The sequence below is a fragment of the Kogia breviceps genome, chromosome 15 (assembly GCF_026419965.1).
Source record: "Kogia breviceps isolate mKogBre1 chromosome 15, mKogBre1 haplotype 1, whole genome shotgun sequence".
In the NCBI taxonomy this organism is placed as follows: Eukaryota; Metazoa; Chordata; class Mammalia; order Artiodactyla; family Physeteridae; genus Kogia; species Kogia breviceps.
In genome coordinates this window covers 55,010,138-55,032,503 of record NC_081324.1, presented here as the reverse complement: position 1 = coordinate 55,032,503, position 22,366 = coordinate 55,010,138, and the positions used below count along the sequence as shown (strand labels likewise).

Sequence of the window (22,366 nt, the reverse complement as noted above, 5' to 3'; positions counted from 1 at the left end):
TAGCTCCTCAAATTTTAGTTACAACCCTCCACACTAACATTTCCAAATTTCTCCTACACTTCTAATTTAGAATCAGTATTAACAAAGACTGCCTTGAATTTCCTTGGACGAGAATTATAACAGATCCTCCTCACTACCCAGATGGCAGCCAAATTTCAGGGACGTGAATCTCAGATATACATCTCCAGCTGAAGAAGGCTCCACCTGACATCTGGTCCTATATAAACGCTGGAGACCTCCAAATCAAATTGATAGGAAGAGAAGCAGATGACACTGAGGTAGAATGCTTCCTCCCAAGATGCTGGATCAAGGTTCATGCTTTAACTAAACATGAAACCCTTTCTTCTCTTTCTTTCCTTTATTCTGGAATTGGCCTGAAAAGATAATGCCATTATCTGTATCTCCCAGGTCACTGCTCAGGGGGGTAACATTTCAAACTGCTGGATTGATCATTAAAAAAACAAAACACTCTGATAGGTTCATGATGCAAGAGACCCCTGGTCTGTTTCTTCATTTCTGGTTAACAACCCCAAACTTGGGGAATTTGGTGTCCAGGCTCTATACAAAGTGACACAAGGCGAGGGTGACCAGAATAAAGCTGACTGTGTGTTCTACAGATCCTTAAAATTTTACTGGTCTCAATGGCTGTCACATTTCCAGTACTGAGCCACAGATTCAAATGGGAATTACCAGGAGGGATTCATGACTCTGGATTTGATTCCTCTGAGAGAACCCTACCTTCCTTGGGTAGGAGTAACTGCAATTGAGGCTATAATCAGGAACCTCTTGTTAATTCTTGAAAGCATTATGGAATTTGCCGCTAAAGCAACTGCCCAACATAAATCCTTAGACTCTTTGGCTGAAGTTCTTGATAACAGGATAGTCCTTGATTATATTTTAGCTGAGCCAGGAACTGTTTGCTGTGGCCAACACTACCTGCTACACCTGGATTACCACTTCTGCGGAAGTTGAAACTCAGTTAACATAAGATCACTGAGCAAGCCACTTGGCTTAAAAAGGCGACTCCTTCAGTGGGGTCTTTCTTTGACTTATTTGGTTTGGATTGGTTTGGGTTTTGGGGACCATGGCTCCAAAGTGCACTTCAAACACTGGGGATTATCTTGCTTATTATAATCATAATGGTCTCCCCAGTGCGTTGCATTCTCTTAAAAGCTTTAAATGCATGTTTGCAGCTGCTAACCAACAAGCAAATGATTTCCCTAAGACTGGAAAATCAGTAAAGAAGCAAAGAGAATGACCAAATCAAGAACTGTGAACTTGGAGCTGGGATCTGTGAATATTACATGGCTTAAGCAAGAACAACATGACCTATGAATACCACACAAAGCATCAACAAAAACTGCAAGCAATAGTTGAAAGTGGTGCTAACGCCTTAAACTTTGATCATGTCTGTCTTAGACAAGCTGAGAGTGTGATCAAAAGGGGGGAACTGTTAAAAAGAAACAACAGGCCCCAAATGGAGTCACTCGTGCTAAGTCCATGTCACCAAACTAGGACTCATACCTAACCTAATTGCGGTTTCAACCTACCCCAGGACTGTAACCTTAACTGGTCCTTCTGGAATTTCCTGGTCAGCACCAGTGAGGTAATCTGTCTAATAGAATCTTTGTCCCACAAAGGGAGGTGACCTTGCCACCTTGCCTGAAATAATCCTTTTTAAATTTATGAATTCTTTGTCCCACTTCACCTCTGCCTTTGAAAACCTTTTCCTTTCTGTACTCCTTGGAGCTCCTTTCTATTTGATAGATGGGATGCTGCCCCACACATGAATCACTGAATAAAGCCAATTTGATCTTCAAATTTATTCAGTTGAATCTTGCTTTGTAACAGGAAAAATATTTACTAACACATGCTCTTTCATCTTAATCATAATTAAATCTTAAACGTACTAATATGTTATCAATATGTAGAATATGGCCTGGCACAACATCATTATATACTGTTGATGTAATAAATATCATTGTATGTTGTTTATGCAAATAAAACAGATTATTTTTTATTAAGGGCTTGTACCTTAAGCAACAAGAAGAGTAACTTAATAATTAAGTGAAAGAGTTGCACAACCCTCACCACAATCTTTGTGCCCATCTGCCCTTATTCTCACCCCAGCTCCTGGCAACCACAAATCTACTTTCCACCTCTGTGGATTTGCCTTTTCGGAACATTTTACATTATTTAGTCATAAATATGTAGACTTTCACATCTTTCACTGAGCATAATGTTTTTGACGTTGTTCATGTTGTAGCATGTGTAAGTGCTTCTTTCCTTTTATTGCTGAATCATATTCCAATATATGGGTATATCATACACCAGTTAATAAATATTTGGGTTGTTTCCACTTTTTGGCTATTATGAATAATGTGGCTATGAACATTTGTCTACAAGTCTTTGTATGGACATATATTTTCATTCCTTTTGGTGGGTTGATACCTAGGAGTGGAACTGCTGGGTTGTATAGCAAACCTATATAAAACAGATCACTTTACAAAATGCACACTGCTATACAAAATTCTTCTGATAAATTTTTACTAGATCATATTTTCCACAGAAATAAAATTTATTTAATTTCTGTAGAAACAAAACAGAAATATATAAAAGTTTTAAAAAGCTTTCTTAGAATGTAGGAAAGACCTTCACACACTTACCTCTACAGACCCTACGTGTGTAGCAACCATCTCTAAAAGACGCTGCAGGTTATTTCCCACTTTTCGCCTTTCTTCAGTTGTGGTCTGCACAACTAGTTGGCATCTGTAGGATAAAAACTCTTGCTTGAATTGTCTAGGACAAAACCTAATATATCAGTTCTAGCTAGCTCACTTCTTTTTATATTCAATAAAACCAGGCTGTGATTGGTATAGGTGCTGCTTGCCCAGTGTATCATTTACAAAGGTCCAGTTCACAATCATTAAAACAGAAATAAAAACATTTTCAAAGATCCCATGCAAGCAACAGCACAAAACAGCACCAAAACCTCATGCTTTAATATACAAAGCTTGGGAGCAAACTGTTTACCTGAGTCTCTAAAAGGATTGTAAACTTAATCAGGGACAAGACATTAAATACATATGAATGAGGAAATAGGAGTCCTAGGCATTCAAATTTAAATTAAAAACACAGACTATATGCTAAAGATACCTTCAACTGAGTTTTCTGTCCCTAGGCTACAAATAAGGAAACAAAGAGGTGTGATTTTCTTAAGGATTATACTTCCAACCTCAAAGAAAGATTATTTTGTAGTTTTTTTGAGGGCTCCTTAACACTTAAAAAAGAAAGTGTATTTTAATATAAATTAACATAGAGCCTATGGGTTAACTATTCAGTCCTCTTCTGACTGAAAAGATAATAGGGGGGCAATAGCTGTAACGGTAGCAGAATGTATTTATCTAGGGAAAGTATCTCAAGTGTCTTAAGCTGTTCTGCTTAAGTTCTACTCATCACTCCCTCTCCCCCAAATAGCTCTATAATATAAATTAAAGCAAATAAACTTAGGCCTAGTTTTATATAGATGTGAAGTAATTAAACTGAAAATAAACATTACAAATCTTGGCGAGATGAACTTACTCCCGCTGAATAGCATCTAACTCATTCATAGCTTCACTGAGGCCCTCGTTAACTGCACTCTCCAGCAGGTGCTTGTGTTTCTCCAAGGACTCCAGCTCATTGGCACATTTTTTGTCCTCTTCCTCAGCTTCCTATCAGGATAAAGTCACGGTTAAGTTTTTTCAGTATTCACATTCTATACACTCCAGGAGGATTTAAAAAAATTTATGTAAAGCATTAAAAAAAATCAGATTGCACCATCATTTGTATTCGCAGGATGCTTACTGCTTTACATTGTAAGAGACTTTTAAAACGGTCTTTTGGAAATTTTATACTGTAAACATAAATGTGACCTTTTCAATAGGCCTATACAGAATTTATTTAGCAGTAATTTCAAGTCTATACTCCAGGAAATATACTGAATCACAAATGCAAGTATAAAACATTAATGGAATACTAAACATGTTCTATGGTAAAATAGCTGAATTCCAGAAAAAAGTCCTTTAGAAAAACAAAATAAAATAAAATAACTCGTTAAAATAAACTTTGGATGACAAGATTAAACTAAAGACAAGTTATAGAATATAGTTTAAAAATTTCAGTTTGATGTCAGAATAGATGCCTAGTCGGTTAACCATGACATGGCTTTGGATAACCTAAACAAACTGGCAAAGTTCTTACCTTAACTTTTTGTTGGTGAAGATCATCCAGCTTTTGAACTTCTTCTTTCAGAGTTCGTACACTTCTCCTGCTTTCTGTGATCATTGTATTTAACTTGAGGAATAAAACTTTGGTTGAGAAATCATAACTATACATCAAAAAATTTTTAATAAGTTATATAAAACTTTTATGTTATCCATCAACTAACTGATCCATGTTATTTCTTCTAGTTCTCGTGGACTCTTACCTTTTATTTGTCCTATAAATTTATTATTTCCCAAAGAGAAGTTAATTTCAGGAAGACATGTTTTTTAATATATAATATTTAAATGCAGAGTGGTATAGTAGGGCATTAGTTAGGAATAAAAAAATCTGGCCTAATTCTCACTAAAATAAAGACACCAATATCTGTTTTTCCACCAGTAGCTGTGGGAGTACTTTTTAAGATCTCATATATATTATACAAGTATTACATATAATTAATATTCTTATGTTAACTTAATAAATATAAATTGTTTTGCTCTCTAGTCTTGAAGTCTCACTTTATTTTGATTTTATCTACTTGAGTTAGTTATCTAGCTTTCATTTGTGTGTTCACTTTCTGGGATGTTAAAGAGAACTATTTATATTGATTTTGTTTGATAATATTTGCTAATTGGTTATAGTCAATGCATTCTTCCAAAGAGTAATAAAGTAACTACATTTAATCTTGTTCAAGCTTGAGCTTTAAGATCTGCTGAAACCACAACTGGGGAAAAAAAAGAAAGTGTTTCAAAAAAAAAAAAAGTGTTTCTGAAGTTCATTTCCTGTTGACAAGTGCTGATTCCAGTTGATATTGGTAATTAATAGAGAATGTTTTTCAGCTAGATCAAGATGATAATATTTCCAACAGGAAACAGAAAATAGTTGACATCTTTCTTTAAAAGGATGATTCTACACATACATAAATTAAAAATATATATACGTTTTGGGAAAAATTTAGTGAAACTATTGTTATTTGGCAAAAGATAGGATGGTAAAATGACCAAACTTATTAAAGAAACATGCACATAGTACTTTTTTTTCCCCCCCTTTTCTTTTCTTGAATACAGTACTTCTCATTCAGTCATCCAAAGTCCCTTGTAAGGGACATTCCTTTCTTATTTACAAGAAGAGAAGAGTGGGCTGGAAAGAATGCTGTTTACTCAGGATCACACAACTAGCATACGCCCAGAACTCAAAACTAACTCCAAGGTCTTTTTCTAATACCACTTGTCTTTCACATTTTAAAGACCAGGGCTACTGCAGCTATAAACTTTGCTTCCAGTCTAAAGATAGGCTACTTCCGAAGTGAACAAACTGTTTCATTAAAATCATCTGCAATAAGACCAATCAACACCCAAATAATCAGAACTTTCACTAGGCCCTCCCGGTTGATCAAATGTGTAGTTTACTTTTATCTGAGCAGCTCTACTTTCTATGTCAGCTTTACTAAAGTTACATCAATTAATTAAACATTTTTTCCCACGACTACAAAAGTACACATTTCCACTGTGGTAAACAGGGGAAGCATTAAAGAAAATAACAATCACCAATAATTCCGTAATCCCTAAGACCTATTAAGATTTGGCTTCCTCCCTCCCTCCCTTCCTTCTTCCCTTCCTCTCTTTCCAAATTTCCTTCCCTCTTTCCCTCCCTCTCTTCTTTCTTAGCTCTCAAGTTGCTTATAAGCAAAGAAGATACCATTAATTAATTAGATAATTTTTTTTTTCTTCTATAATTGAGATGACAGAAGCCACTAGACTGCCTCCAATCAACCAGCCTACCAGCATGAGACCTTTCCTTCTTCCAGTCATTTTCAGGATGCAGGGCACACATTTTCTTCATGAAGAGAAGTAACCCCTCCAGTTCTTCTCTGGATCTCATGCCTTTTTATTTCTTCACAACCAGACTCAAATCCATCAATGCCTTTCGTTCCTAATTTTTAAAACTTTACCCTCTTTCCATGAACTCTCTCCCTCGTAGTTAAAACCAAACAAACCCCTCCCATAAACAAACAAACACACTACACACAAAAAAACAAAAATCTTTCCCACACACCACTTTCCAGCTACTGTTCCATCTCCCTTCCTTAGATTCAAACATTTGCAATGATTTGTAGTAGTCCCTGAAGAATTACCTTTTCGGATTATAGTATCTTCCTCTTTTACCATTCAAACTCCACCAGTAATATGCTTTCTGGCTCTTCTGGTTCATGAAGTTGCTCTTGCAAATGTCACAAGGAACATCTTTATGGCTAAAGCCAACACGCACCTTTCAGACTTAATCTGAGTAACATCTGTAGTTACTGATCACTCCCTACTGAAACCTTCTTGCTTGGTTTCTAAGACCATGGAAACTCCTGGTTTCCTCTTTAAGTCTTGGGAGGTCCTTCTAATTCTTTCTTATAGATTTCTCTTTCTCTGCTTGTACTTTGGATGTGGATGTTCTCCTAGTATTCTCACCTTGGCTGTATCCTCATTCGCTCACTTAGGAGAGCTCTCTCTCTTTCTCACACCTGGGGAATCTCCTGGCTGTAATTACATGTATGCTAAAAATATCTATCTGTATCTATATTACTTCCAAACCCCAACTGCTTACTGGACATTCTCTGCTTTGATGTCCCAGAGACCTGAAACAGCATATCCCAGCCTGAAATTCTCTGTTCTACAACCTTCTTTGTACTCTTTATCAAGGTTTTAGGACACCACCACTGACAAAGAATCTCTCTTTGACCAAACTACTCAGGATCTTCTGAACTCTCTTCTCAATTAAGCTGACTTTTGGGCGTTCATGTTTGTCTCTGTATTATCCAATTTTAAGCAAGAATCCTGCTAAGTCACTTTAAACCAGAATTTCCCATCCCGAATAACTGATCAGGTTCCTCAGCCTCTACCATGCCCCAGGTGATGACTGATCACCTTGGCCTGCCTTCAGCAAGAAACCTGCTAGGTTGGTTTAGCCAGAATCCCCCCTTACCCTGATATTTCCTCTCAGTAATTTTCCATCCACTGATCCCCACTCTGCTCCTTGGCTATAAATTCCCACTTTTCTTTGCTGTATTTGGAATGAGCCTAGCCTACTACAAAATCCCACTGTAACAGCCCCCCTTGAATAAAGTCTGCCTTACCACCACTAACAAGTGTCATAAATAATTTTTCTTTAATAGCCATATACCAAAGCTGGACACCTGGACATTCTTAATTTCTCACTCTTCCTTAACCTTCACATCCAAGTGGACCACTAAATTATGCTGTTTCAATTTTCATTTTTGGCCGCGCTGTGCAGCTTGTGGGATTTTTAGTTCCCCGACCAGGGATTGAACCCCGGGCCCTCAGCAGTGAGAGCGAGGAGTCCTAACCACTGGACCACCAGGGAATTCCCTGTTGTTTCAATCTTTAAATCTCTTTTCTCCATCCTTACTGCAATAGCGTTGGTTTGAATCCTTATGGCTCAGGATACTGTTAGATCTCTTGTGTGTCTCTAGTCTCATGCACCTCTAACCTGTTCTTCAAAATGTCAACACTGTGAGCTTACTACGATACACAGCTTTTATTCCCTTGTTTAAAAACCTTCAATGGTCCCTGCTACCTATAGAATAAAAATTCAACCAGTAAGCAAGAACAAGTAAGTCTCTTCAGAATTAGGTTTTTGTTTCTCCAGGCTTCTCCTCTATCCTATTGATACTTAAACTCATGGTAATTCTTTTTTTTTTTAATGGTAATTCTTTAACATGCCATGCTCTTTGGTCTCTGGGCCTTCAGCAGTAGGGATGTGTGTGTGTATCCTTTCATGTATCCACTGGCCAACTCCTTGTTATTCATCACTCAGCTCACCTACCACTTCCTTCAGAAAGAACCTTGTGCTTATCTTTGGTGTATTATAAGAATCCACAGCATGCTGTATTTACACTCCAAAAGTATTATGATGAAAGTGATTGTTTTCATGTCCACCTTTCCACACAAAATAAGAATTCACAAAGGCAGATATTATATCACCAACAATGATTACAGTACAGGCACGTATAGCAGACTCTTAAAAAAGTTTGCTAAACAAATTTCAATTGCTAATATTTAATTTAAACTTTACACTTTATTCATAAGTATGATTGGTTTAATATTCTTCTTTTGTGATAATCTTTGTTAGGTTGCGGTATGAGGGTTACACTAGCCTTATAAATTCCCTCTGTATTTATAGTGTATCCATTTCTCATTTTGTTTTTTCCTGCTTTTTCTTGAATGGTTTTGGCAATTATTTTAAAGTACTTATCAGATTGATTAGTTTTGTTATTTTAATCTATTAATTTCTGTTTAACCTTTACTATTTCAAATGCTATTTTACCTTATGCCATCTTAACTTGGTTAAACTACTTGTCAAATTAAAAAAAATAGTTTTAGTTTTTAGTCTCAAGCATATGATGTCACTGATCACTCCTGTTTTTCCAGTTTTACTGAGATATAATTGACGTATAACATTGCATAGGTTTAAGATGTACAGCAAGATGATTTGATATACGTATATATCGTGAAATATTTATCACAAAAAGATTAGTTAGAATCACTCCTTTGTTGAAAAGTCTTCCCTACTTTGCCTTTTATAGCATATCCTCTTCTGATTATTCTTCAATTATTCTGTCTACTTCTTCTAAGTGCTTTTCCTACAATTTCCTTCTTTGGCCAATCCTTTGCCACTTTCTTCTACAATTCTCTCTAAGAAATATCACCCACATCACTGGCTTCAACAATCACATATATACCAGAGACCCTAAAATCTGTACTTTCAGACCCAATATCCCTTTTATGTTCTGAATCTATTGCTTCAACTTCCTTTTGGTTTTCTGTGGCTTATGGACAGCAAGCTCATCTCCCAAGCTGTCCTGGCTACTCCCAGAACTAGGTTTTCCTCCTCTAAGTTGTCCACCACAGAAAAATGGAAATCACTGTTGATCCTTCTTTCTCTCCTAGCTTTCATTTTTTTAAACTTTTTGGCTTGGCTGCACAGCATATGGGATGTTAGTTCCCTGACCAGGGATCGAACCCGCGCCCCTTGCCGTGGAAGCGCAGAGTCTTAACCGCTGGACCGCCAGGGAAGTCCCCTCTCCTAGCTTTCATTCGGCCACGAAATGCTTGGGTCCTACCTCCTTAACATTTCTTAAACCTGTCCCCTTCTTCATTTTCTATTCTAATACTATGGTTTAACCTCTTAATTTCAGTTCCCCTCTACTAAGTCATTTTTTTCTATGCCCAAAGGAGTTTTGCAAAAAAAATTGCAACTCTGATTAGCATAATCGCATATATTGGTCTTCTCCAAGTGGGCTTTATATTTAATATAAACTTTAGTTATATTTATCTTTGGAATATTAATATGGGGTCTAGCCTATTGTAGGCATTTCATAATTACCTTCCCACCCTGCTCAAATTTTCCTGCCTATAGCCTTTAAAAAGTTTCAAGTCAGGGACTTCCCTGGTGGTGCAGTGTTTAAGAATCCACCTGTTGGGGCTTCCCTGGTGGCGCAGTGGTTAAGAATCTGCCTGCCAATGCAAGGGCCACAGGCTCGAGCCCTGGTCCAGGAAGATCCTACATGCCACAGAGCAACTAAGCCCATGTGCCACAACTACTGAACTCACGCACCACAATTACTGAAGCCCATGCACCTAGAGCCCATGCTCCGCAACAAGAAGCCACTGCAATGAGAAGCCCGCACACCGCAACTAAGAGTAGCCCCAACTTGCCGCAACTAGAGAAAGCCTGCAGGCAGCAATGAAGACCCAACGCAGCCAAAAATAAATTAAAAAAAAGAAAACAGGAAGCCATACAAGGCTAAATTCCTTTAAAAAGAATCCACCTGCCAATGCAGGGGACACGGGTTTGATCCCTGGATCCCTGGTCTGGGAAGATCCCATATGCCATGGAGCAATTAAACCTGTGTGCCACAACTACTGAGCCTGCGCTCTACAGCTCAAGAGCTACAACTACTGAGCCCACGTGCCACAACTACTGAAGCCCATGCACCTACAGCCCATGTGCCACAACTACTGAGGCCATGCACCTAGAGCCTGTGCTCCTCAACAAGAGAAGCCACCTCAACGAGAAGCCTGCGCACTGCAACGAAGAGCAGCCCCTGCTTGTCACAACTAGAGAAAGCCCGCGCGCAGCAATGAAGACCCAATGCAGCCAAAAAAAATAAAAAAGTTTCAAGTCAGTTGAAAATATGTTTCAGTCAAGAGGTTCCTATTGCTTGAAATTCACACCTTTCTGAGAGTCTTCAGGTTTATTGCCCATTCCAATCAGAGAGAAATTGAAGTGAAGCAGGCTAAAGGAAGACTTTACCTCAAATAACCATCACCCCTGGGGAACACCTGTTAAAGCAGTCCAAATTCCTATCTTCTTTCCATACTGTGATGTTACAAAACCCACAGATTTGTAGAAACCCCAAATTACTGTAACAATACTATCATGAAACTCTTCACTTATCTAACAACATTTTCTGTTTGTGGGAGGTGTGAAAAAATTCTTTCTAATACAAAATTGCTTTAAAAGTTATCTGTGAAACGCATAGATTTTATTTCCAGATGAGAGAAAATAAATATTTCTATTCTCAAAAAAGACAGGATTTCTTTCATATCTTGAAATCTGTTAGCCAGAACACAATAGTTTTCGAAAAGCTGAATTAGCTAGGGGTTTCCTTTAACTGTTTGGTGTTATATAAATAATACCTTTTGTTTGCATTTGAGAAGTTTTTAAAACTTTTCTTAATCAACTATAACAATGTTCACTCTAAAGGTTATTGAATATAATAGCAGTCTTTCTCAGGTATATTGGTGATATTATGTTGCAAGTATCTTAGAAGCAGGAATTTTCTGTAACTACTTTTGGAAGTAGACTTTTATAGGCATTTAAAGTTGAATCTCCCTGAATTCTATGGTCCTGAAAAATCTGGTAAATGGAAGTCTCTTAATGTATCATAGTGTTAGCTTCTAACTGCAAATGATAACATACTTACTTTTAAGGTAGCCTCCTCAATTCCCTTTTACTATAAAAAGGAATATTACTAAATTATCTTAAGTTAAAGGAGGCAATTCTCTGTTAGAAAAAAATCGAGCTTTACTGAGTTTCATATCACTTCATCATCAATGATATGGGAAGCTTAGAATGTTTAAGTAACTTAAAAAGTTACTTCAAGTGTTTCTAGGTCAAGGGTATACCTGACTCTCATTTTTCATAATATTTTATTAAAAATTCATTCCATATCAATCAGAAAACACAAAATGTTATATTTGTTTACAATGACTCTGTTTCATTACTTACTTGTTCTAAAGTATCCTCTAACCCCATCTTTTTATTTAGAGCTTTATTAGTTTCTTCTTCAGTTTGGTTCAAGAGTTCTTTGAGTGGTACCTATAAAATACATAGGAATGTGGGTTACATATGACATGTAATTACAAAATTTCTCTCATGAGGTATTTTTGGAGAAAAAAGTGAAGCCATGATATCTTTAATCTAACACACCATCAGTAAGGAAATAAAACAAAAAAATTTTTAATGCAATTTCTATAACTATAGAATGTAACTTGCTTTTGGTTTTGAATAATTGTAAAATCCTAGATTTGCTTCTCTACTCTGGAAATTCACCGTTATTATTTAAACATTCTATAAGTACACTTAGTTTAATTGAAGTACACTTGAAAACAACTTATATGTAGGTTTTATTTTTATGCTATGCTCTCTAGATGCATCATTTTTCTCTTAATCCTTTTCAATTATTTAGTTTTACAATTATCTGCTTATATTTCTTCTTTATTTTTACTTATTTATTCTTTTGGCCATGCCATGTGGCATGCAGGATCTTAGTTCCCTGGATTGAACCCATGCCCCCTGCAGTGGAAGCATGGAGTCTTAACCACTGGACTGCCAGGTAAGTCCCTCTTCTTTATTTTTTTGCTCCTCATTCTAACTCTGTTGTAATAGCAGAAGACTTGAAACATGGCAAATGTCCATCAGCAAGGACTGGTTGAATAAGCCACACAATATAGGACTGAGGCTACAAAAAGAACGAGGAAGATCTCGACACTGTCAGGGAGAGGGAAATTCCCCCTCTACCCTTCTTGAGTTCTTGTGGCAGGACTTATAACAAAACTGAGAGAAAAGGGACTCTCACCACTTTCCCTTCCACCAGATCCTGCAGTCAGAGACCCTGGAGGCTGACATGTCAAGAAATCTTACTTTTTGCCTGCTTTGGCAGATGTCCCAGGATCTCTCAGTGGCAGCAGTTTTCCAGCTGGTGATTTCTCCAGGCTGGCTTGCCAAAACTGCCTGGGAGAGGGAAACTTCCCCCTCCCCAACAACATACTACTGTTGAGAGATGTGGGGTGGGTTAATCTGTGAATAATGCAAGGTGGGTGTCCAGATATAACTCAGGGACAGCCAGATGGAAGAGATGCATAGGGCAAGGTATGTGGGAAGAGGTGCAGCGCTTCTATGCTCTCTGGGCATGCCACTCTCCCTGCAACTCCACATGTACACCAACAAGCTCTTATTTGCTTGCATTTCTTATATTTATCCTCTATTCTACTGATTTTGTTTGAACACAGTACTTCATTCCTTCCCTTTTTTTTATTGAGACGAAACTCACACTTTAAAATGGTTAAACTGAAATAATTAAGTTAAAATATTAATTTAACATAAAATTAACTCTTTTAAAGTACACAACTCAGTGGCATTTAGTACATACACAATGCACTCACATTCTAGAACAATTTCATCACTCCAAAAGAAAACCCTGTGCATTACTATGTTTTCAGTAGGTCTTTTGAAGTCACTGCTGAGTTTTAATTTTGGCTGTTCTTTTTTGAAAGATGCAATTGCCTCTTTAATCTCTTTGAGAACTTTTCTCCAAATACTACTTATAACAGTTGGGGCTGCATCTTCTTGATGCTATTTCTATTTTTATTGTCCTATTATTAAGTAAAACTATTTCCAGGGAGCCAAAAAAAAAATTTCCCTCTTTTCTGAGCATATGCATTCTTTTTGAACCAGGTAATCTTTTTTACAGCAATTTAATTCAGGAAATTGTTTTCCTGAACTAGCATGAAAAACTACTCAAAATAGAGGTGAGTAAACTCTATCTGCCTGCCTGCCTATCTATCTACCTACCTAGCTATTGCTTGAGAAACAATACAGTAAAAGATTAAATGTTTACTGGATGCATTTTTTCTATTAAAAATGAGTTTAGCTTTATTTAATCAAAGTCTGTCCACCAACAAACTGTAATTTGGGAAAGTAGGAACTGTATCTTTCTAGGTATATATATATATATATATATATATATATATATATATATATATATATATATATATATATTTATTTTTGGCCACGCTGCACAGCTTGTGGGATCTTAGTTCCCTGACCAGGGACTGAACCTGGGCCCAGCAGTAAAAGTGCCAAGTCCTAACTACTAGACTGCCAGGGAATTCCTCTTTCTGGGTATTTTATCTCCAGCATCTAGTTGGTATGGAATGTAGTATGTACTCAATAAATAATTTATGGGATAAATGAGTGATTCTAAAGGGGAAAAAATGCATGGCTTTAGACTCTGATTGACATGCTTCTATTAAAAACTATTTTGAAAACAAATTTTTGGGGGGCCACTAAAATACTAAAACCTGTGAATAACTGAGAAGTTGAAATTAAAATTTTTCTTCCCCATATTACACCTTTGACTATATTTGAAAATTATGTGCAGTTTTCTCATTATTGACTCCTGGTGTTACTTAGTGCTCTAGTATATCTCATGCCTTCATGAGTGTCCTTGTGCCTGAAACTTTTCCACAGACCACCCTCATAAACATCTCCTTTGAAGATTTCATTCCCGGTTCACCATCTCTGTGGGGACTTTTCTCTCAATTCTGAGGACTGATCTTGTTACCATACCTTGTAAAGGCTTCTAATAAAGCATGTATATAGCATTTATTTTTATGTCTTTCTCCCCTGAGGGGACTAGTAGCAACTTGAGACAAAGTATCAGGTCATTTTTGTCTTTATAATCCTGACGTCTATTTTATATGTAATCATATCTTTTATTGGATAGTTGAATAGGTAAAGTATGCAGAGAGGAAGACAAGGCTTTATAATTTGGAGAGTAAGGTACAATAGAGAGCAGATGTCTACTACCAAGAAAAAAGAAGAAAAAAAGTTTCAGTGCTGTATTTCTATGTTCAGTCCTGAGTTATGGACATGCTAAAGTTTAAACTCTTACTTATAAATATTATGAGCCAGCCATCAACCATATCATTTAAAAACCTTGTGAAGTACTCACGATTACGTACATAAACTTGAGCTCTGTATTTGACAAGGCAGTTGGCACCAGCTTCAGGATTAAACTTAATTTCAAAGTCATAACCTTTGGAATTTTCAGCACCCTTAGGGATAAGTTTTAATTTTCTAGCCAACTTATGATACTCTGCTAATTGTGTTTCAATCTGTAAGAAGAGAACACAAAAACAAACATTAAAAAAACCCAGAGCCCCATTCCATATGGTTTACAATTAGTATTTTTTGGCAGTTTTACACAAACTTATGTGTTTTTTAGTAGTTTATAATTTAGTATTTTTAGTAGTAAGAATGGCAGTTTTAAAATATGAAGAATGAAAGATTTTTTTCACATTAAATTGTAGGATAGTTTTAACACCATAATTAATTAGTAAGTGATATACTACTATTCCTCCATTTATCTGACAAAGAGTTTGGAATAAAAGTCCATGTTTAGGTATTAACTAAAATTTACTTTTTAAAGTACCAGAGAAATTATGAAACGAAAACAAACTTAGTTTTGTCAATGTACAAAATATTTCATTTATCCAAAATTAGAGAAATGTAGTCACTTAAGTCTCAAAATATTATTTCAACTGTTTTGATAAAAATATTTTACTAATATGTTCCACATTTCCTGGTCTCCTTCCCTTTGTTCAGGGCTCTGTTCAAATTACATCATCAGAAAGGTTTTCCCTCTAATATAACACCTCCAATTTCTCTACCCTCTTACTCTTCTTCATAGCACTTATTACTGCCTGACATGTATTATTTATTTGTTCATCTCCATTAATTGAAAGTATGCTCCATGAAAGTAGTTGCATCCCCAACACCTAGAACAGTACTTGGCATATAGTACCTAGTTTTTGATTAAATAAATGAATTTGCAGAGTCTAGGCAATTTATTTTCATACTGCTTCCTCCACTTAATACATATTTAGTTTCTCATTGCTGTTATCCATCCATAAAATTGAATACTTTGAAAGAATGAAATGGCAAAAGTATCTATTGGAATCTGATTAAATAATTTGCAATTTCCAAAAATTTATCAGCTCTCAAAAGCAATACTACTTATATGTTAAATTTAAGATTCCTTATTAATAAATAAGGAAATCATTTCAACCACTATAGTAGCTCTCTAGGGACAACTAAAGTATGTAGGTCTATTTGTCCTTACAGTAAATGATTGCAGTGGTAGTTTCTTCTGTTTTTCACTAGGATTTTATTTCTGTAATAAAACAGCTTTCTCAAGACCATGCACTTTATCACGCCTAACTGCATGGAGAGCAAACATGCGGCACATTTCTCCTTCCCACAGCTAATTCAGACAGTGAAAACTCATCACACTCTTTCCTGATGAGTCTAGATGCAGCCTCAATGTCTATCTCAACAAAGAGCTCCAGAAGGACACTACCAGTCAGAGGTGGCATGTGGAATAAAAATCAGTCTAGAAATAAAGGTAATGGGTGGAATGTTTATGTTGGCCTTTTGCATTCTGTTACCATTCTTTTAATATCTCTCCTACTCAGTACCCTAAGGCTTTCTTCTCACTGTCCATGGCCCTACTCTTGCCCCTCATAGGCCACTGCTTAGCCACTTCCCAGATAACTTTCTCCTTTCAGCCTGATCCTCCAAATCAAACATAGCATTCATACAGCTAGATTTAGCTAAACAGAGTTTGCCTAAGTCCAGAGACTCATAACTTCTCCTTTCCCACACAGTGCTTGAGAGAGAAAATATATTAATAACTGTTGAAGTAACATTTCAGGTTCCCGACCTAGTCTAACCACACTTTATTTTATAAATAAGGAAACTGAGGCTATGAGAAGTCAGAGGACACGCTGAGGTCACAGTAACATGTGGTGGCAAATCCAGGGCTAACACAGGTTTACCAAATTCTATGTTCAAAGACTTTTGGGATCACCACCACAGCCTATTTCTTATAAATGTATATTTTTCTCCTTAATACACAGGGACAGAGATTACCAGGCCAGGAGTATGAGGGAGCACAGATGAATCTACAATAGCATTACCTACAATTCAGCTTGTTATTTCTACCACCTTACTGCCACAGATCCTTATCTGACTGGTTTGCTCCCTTCTACTACCCATTTTTCACATTACCAAAAATGAGACCTTTCTGAAATGTGATCTTATCTGTTTAAAAATTTTAAAGGCTTCCTGGAGCTTTCAGGATAAAGTTCAAACTTCTAAACGTGAAAAGGATCTTCACCACTTGGTCTCTGTTTATCCTTGAGTCTCACCTTTTGCACATGCTCCCATCCCTTGCTATTAAGCTCCAGCCATACAAAAACCTTAGGGTACCAGAGTGCACCATGCTATTTTCTCCCTGAGCTTTCCTATAGACTTCTTTGTTTGCTGGCTCCCCTAGCCTTGCCATGCTAACTCTCCCTTACACTTCCCCATTCAGTTCAGGTGTACGTCTTCAAGGAAGTCTTTCTAAAATCTACCTCCATCCATCTCCCCACACCATGTGCACCAAAATCTTGGTTAGATGTATTATATGCTCCCTCGGTACACTGTGAAAACATCTATTGGAGGTCTGATCTCATGGTAGAAAAATATCAACTAGAATGGAAGTTTCTTAAGCTTCTATGTCTTTTTATCTCCCCTCTACGCCCAGCATGGTAAGTGGCACACAGCAGATGTTAAATAAATGTTTAAGTAGTGAGGAGGTAAATGAAGAAGTGACTCATATCCACTTCTGCAATAAAAGGCTTGGGATTTATGAAAATTATTTTCATGGCCTTAGAGACTTTTTTGCTCACTTCTTGGTTTACTATTGGAAAATACAGGCTACCTTAAAAATGACAGAGAAGTTGGGTTGTTACTGAATTGACATAAAGGTTTGAGCATGTTTTTAGTAAAATGTCAATGCTGAAAAATTTTACCTCCTTAGCTAATTTATTCTACCCACTCAGTTGTTCTTAACTGGGATAGACTTTTACAAACGTAAGTTTGAATGAGGTGCCACTCTGGGAATGGTATGACATACCGCCTCTTTGCCTCGGGCATATTTCAGTTCCTCATTCCACAACTGCTGTTGTTCAGCCTCCAGGTCCTTGGTTAATTTATTAATGGTCTGCTGCAATTCATTTCTTTCATGATTTATTCTCTCAATGTCTGCAACTGAGTACTTCTGGTTATCAACAATATTCTGTAGTCGAGAATTCTCCTGTTTCATTGTTTCACATTCTAGTTCTGCATTGAAAAAGAAAAAATTTGTTAAGTTCCTTCAATTCCTACAAATAAAGTGATGCCGTTATTTAATAGAGTTGACCCCCACACATAATGCTTACGATTAAGAATTGTTAGATTTAACAGACAGTCTGCTATTGTTCAGTTAAAATGCTTTTAATACTCCTACATGATTCTCTGCAAAAAGTCAGAAAAGCCACAAGTTTTTCACAAACAAAAAATATTTATATAAGCATACATCAGTTTATTCTTATTTCACTGATATTTTCAGTGGTTTCATAAGATATTAAGCAACCATAGTGGTTAGGTTCTTGCTTTAGCAAAATTTGTAATCATGAATGATGATATTGTACCAAGAGAAGATGTTACCTAAAAACAGCAAATTATCATGAAAGGGGAAGAAAAGTTATCAAATTTAAAATATTTGGTGTTCTATAGAACAGTGATGCCAACATTTTATGACTCATAGCTTATAAAAAATATGACAGTATTTTTAAGCAGGCTGGGATAAATGGATGAGGATGCTCATGACCAAAGGGATTACAGAAATCATCCTGAGGGCTGAGAGTATCAAAATCTCAGCTTTCTTATAACTCAGTCGTATTGTAGTACTGTAGTTGGGAAGCTCCACACCTGAGCTCAAAATGAATTAATGGTTGGTTTAAGTAAAACTTCATTTATTACAGGAATCGGCACAAAAAATCCACAATATACAATATCTATAGAGTTATATATGTCTCATTCACACTCTTGGCCATGAATGACTTTAAATAATCAAGAAAGTTAAAAAAATTCAGAATAAAATATTTTAGGTTAACAGTTATCAAATTATTGTCTCAAACTAAATCACTGTGCAATGGCAAATGATTGCTGAAGTATTTCTCTCTCTCCTACCCAGTGTGCAATTACTGGAAAAAAAAGTCTCACAAGAAAAGTGGGAAGGATAAAAATTCTCTAGATTAAATACCAATAAGGAAGATAAATTATTAATATTATAAAATATTGATTTAATTGCATTGCAAACATTGCTATAATAAAAAATTAGTTTATGGCTCCTTGTCGTCATGGAGAACAAACATTAGTGGTCAAGTTTAAACTATTTAAAGAGTTTGTTTACAGCAAAGCTAATATATGTAATCAGACTTATTTGGAAAGAAATAAAACAATTTAGCAAATACTCCAGATAATTATTGTCCTTGATTTTTGACAGATGATCAATATTCCATAGACTAAGAACTAAATCAAATATCCTAAGGACTATCTACATAATTCCTACATGACACAGATACAGCCTGTAAAACCCTAAAAGAATAAAACTGAAGCAGGCAGAGGCCTGGGAAAATAGTAATAGTAGGTCCATATAGTTATTTATTTATTTTGTAAACTGCCAGCTAATGGCTCTGTGATGTGTAGATATCTTTCTTCGATCTCCTTTTGGCACCATAGAAGCATCAATCAATTCATGTGTCACAGTATTTTCAGGGTTTTATGATTAAGATCCATATGTGTTTATGAAAACAAGGTTAGGAGCACACTGGATACAAACAAGCTTTTTAAAATTAGGCTTTTATAGTACTAGCATCTTTCCATCTTATTTTCAATCAACTTAAGCTGCTGAGTAGCTTAGGAGGTGGTGATAGAGGATAAGGCAAATATAGCAGACTGAGGCCAGCAGAGATTTAAAAATCTGGCTTATTAATTACAAGGTGGAATAGAAGATATATTTATATTCAGGCAGCTTGTGTTCTTAGATAAGGTCCCTCTTGGCTTTAAAAAGCTAGGTGTCTGAAAACATGTTAGAAGGTGTAGTAGGTTGAATAATGACCACCCAAAGATAGGAAGTCCTAATCCCTGGAATTTGTAAACATTACCATTTAGTAAAGGGGTCTTCACAGATATGATTAAGTATTTTGAGATGAGGCGATTACCCTGGATTATCGAGATGGGCCCTAAATGCCATCATAAATGTCCTTAAAAGATAAAGGCAGAGAGAAATTAACATAGGCGGAAGAGACACACACACACACACACACACACACACACAGAAGGCATTGTGAGGATGGAGGCAAAGACTGGAGTGACAGGGCCACAATCTCAGGAATGTCATCAGATACCAGAAGCTGGAAGAAGCAAGGAATGGATTCTCCCACATAGTCCTGGAAGGAAGTGTGGCCCTGCCGGATTTCCGACCTCTAGTCTTCTGTGAGTGAATAAATTTCCATTGTTTTAAGCCAATAAGTTTGTGGTAATTCGTTACAGCAGCCTCAGAAAACTAATACATAAGTCACTGAAAACTTGGTTGCCTGATACATTACCATTAGAGGCAAAAAAGATACAGATGACAAAGCTGTCTCTACATGTGATAAGTCCCACACAGGTCCCCATCCCAGTCTGAATGACCTTTTTCAGCATTAGTTGTGCTTACCTACTCTAGAAATTTCTTCATCGAGGCCATTCAATTTCTGGTCAAGAATGGCTGAATGAGACTCCAAATTGCTCATGTATGCCTGATATTTTTGAACATCTGCTTGTAAGGAAGCTTTCAGTTTTCTCAATGACTCTAGGCGATTCTTTAAAAGAAGAGAAAGTGTGATTAGTTATTCTCGTCAATAATGATGCCATACTTTACTTGAAAGTTGAAGCAATATTATTTAAATTCATCTTAGAGAAAGGTAAATTAGTTTCCTTTTCACTTTTAGAGAGAGTCAAAAGAACTAAAACGGTAGCTTACTGTTATTACCCAATTAAGAAGATGTATGTACTTTTTGGAAGTCAGTTTGGGACAGAAAAAGTCCAGGGCCAGAATGAAAAAGAACAAACATTTAAAACCTGTTATTTTACAGAACAGTCTAGGGGCTTCCACAATATAAAACACAAAATAAAATTAGATATCTGGATATTATCATTTAGCTTTTAGAAAGACCTCTGGGTACAATATATTATATAAACCCATTTATTACCATTCTCTTTCCACTAACTACAAAACTCAGGGCCTCTTGTAAGTAGTGTTCCCTAGAGGTATATAACATGCGGACCTTGTTCTAAAGATCTTTTTGGTCTTATGTAAATAGGTAAGACTCTTTCATCATATTCTGAACACTATTAGTCCAAGACTGATAGATCACAAGGGAAAACAAAGCTCTAGGGATACCAAACATGTTTTCATTAGGAGTTCTGTCCTATGTAAAAAAAATTAACTTTTAAGAAGCTAATTTTGTTAATGTATTTTTTAAAAAAATAGATAAAGAAACAGCTGGTGTTGTCCAAGGAGACCCAAGAGTATAAGTAAGTGTATAAGCCTGTTGAAGATAAGCATGTTTACTAACCGGTTCTTTTTCTCTTTCTTGTTCCAATCTTGCAATCTGTTCATTCAATGCTCTGTTTTTTGCTGCTAATGATTCCAGCTTGGAAGCATCTACATTAAATAAATCCTCTGGAGAAAAAACCCAGAAACTTCATAAGGTCTCAAATCTCCTAAAAAATCCTCCCCCAGGTTTTTACCATTGCTCTCTCCCTCACTTCTTCTAGTCTCTACTCAAAACATCCCACTGAAGGACATCCTACCACCTGTAAAACTGCAACCCTTTCCTTTGGTCCACTGCACTCTCTACCTCCCTATCCTACTTCATTTTCCTCTGGAGCACTTATCACCATTTGACTTACAGTTGTTCATTTGATTATTGTCTCTAATAGAAGGTAAGCTTATAAGGGCAGAGATTTTTACCTCTTATTCATTACTGTATCCTCGGTGCCTACAGGGTGGCTGGCATACAGTATGTATATAATAAATATTGCTTGAATAAATGAATATAATTTATATGCTTAATTATAACACAATATCAAAGCAAAGATGCTTTCAGTGTTAGATCACTATGAATTTTCCTCTTTAAAAAAACACATCATTTTCTTTACTCCCCTTCTCATGTGGACAAGCTGAAACTGTCCCGCTTCTTCCTTTTTAAAAAAATATTTATTTACTTATTTATTTGGTTGTGCTGGGTCTTAGTTGCGGCTCGTGGGCTCCTTAGTTGTGGCATGTGAACTCTTAGTTGCGGCATGCCTGTGGGATCTAGTTCCCTGACCAGGGATCAAACCCAGGCCCCCTGCATGGGGAGCACAGTCTTAACCAGTGCACCACCAGGGAAGTCCCTGTCCCGCTTATTCTTCAGGAAAGTATATCACATGGAAACAAAAGAGAATGCTTTCACTTTTTGTGCTAATAGTGACAGGGTGATCTCCTATTTTGTTTGATTCCATAATCTTTGGAGGATTGCTTTACACATCTTAAACTTACCTATTTTACCTACCACTCTGGCATTTCATATACAAGACTATTACAAAAAAGGAACAACAATGTAAAATAATACTCTGGAATATTTGAAAGTTAGCCAGTAAATACTGAATGTCACTAGATTAGCTAAATGGAAAAATAATTTCTTTCTTTGGAAATATCATGGCCCATTAACTATGTGACACAAATTTTGAAAGAGACCATAGATCTTTTGACTAACCAGTACTTTAATTTCTAAAATAATAAAGCAAGGATATCACAGGGATATCATCCCCCAAGAGGAATAACATTTGCTGATTATATTGTGTG

General features: G+C 36.4%; 1 protein-coding gene across 1 annotated transcript in view; it reads right to left on the bottom strand.

Moving 5' to 3' along the window:
* The window catches only part of NDC80 (NDC80 kinetochore complex component), a 63,033-nt gene that overhangs the window by 11,272 nt on the left and 29,395 nt on the right, over nt 1-22,366 (bottom strand). Inside the window, exons 9-16 of the mRNA XM_059039428.2 lie at nt 21,093-21,199; nt 20,192-20,336; nt 17,564-17,769; nt 14,565-14,717; nt 11,548-11,637; nt 4,243-4,335; nt 3,583-3,713; nt 2,667-2,769 (exon numbers count right to left, since the gene is read on the bottom strand). Coding sequence (XP_058895411.1) covers nt 2,667-2,769; nt 3,583-3,713; nt 4,243-4,335; nt 11,548-11,637; nt 14,565-14,717; nt 17,564-17,769; nt 20,192-20,336; nt 21,093-21,199 — 1,028 coding nt within the window. The remainder of the gene's footprint in view (nt 1-2,666; nt 2,770-3,582; nt 3,714-4,242; nt 4,336-11,547; nt 11,638-14,564; nt 14,718-17,563; nt 17,770-20,191; nt 20,337-21,092; nt 21,200-22,366) is intronic.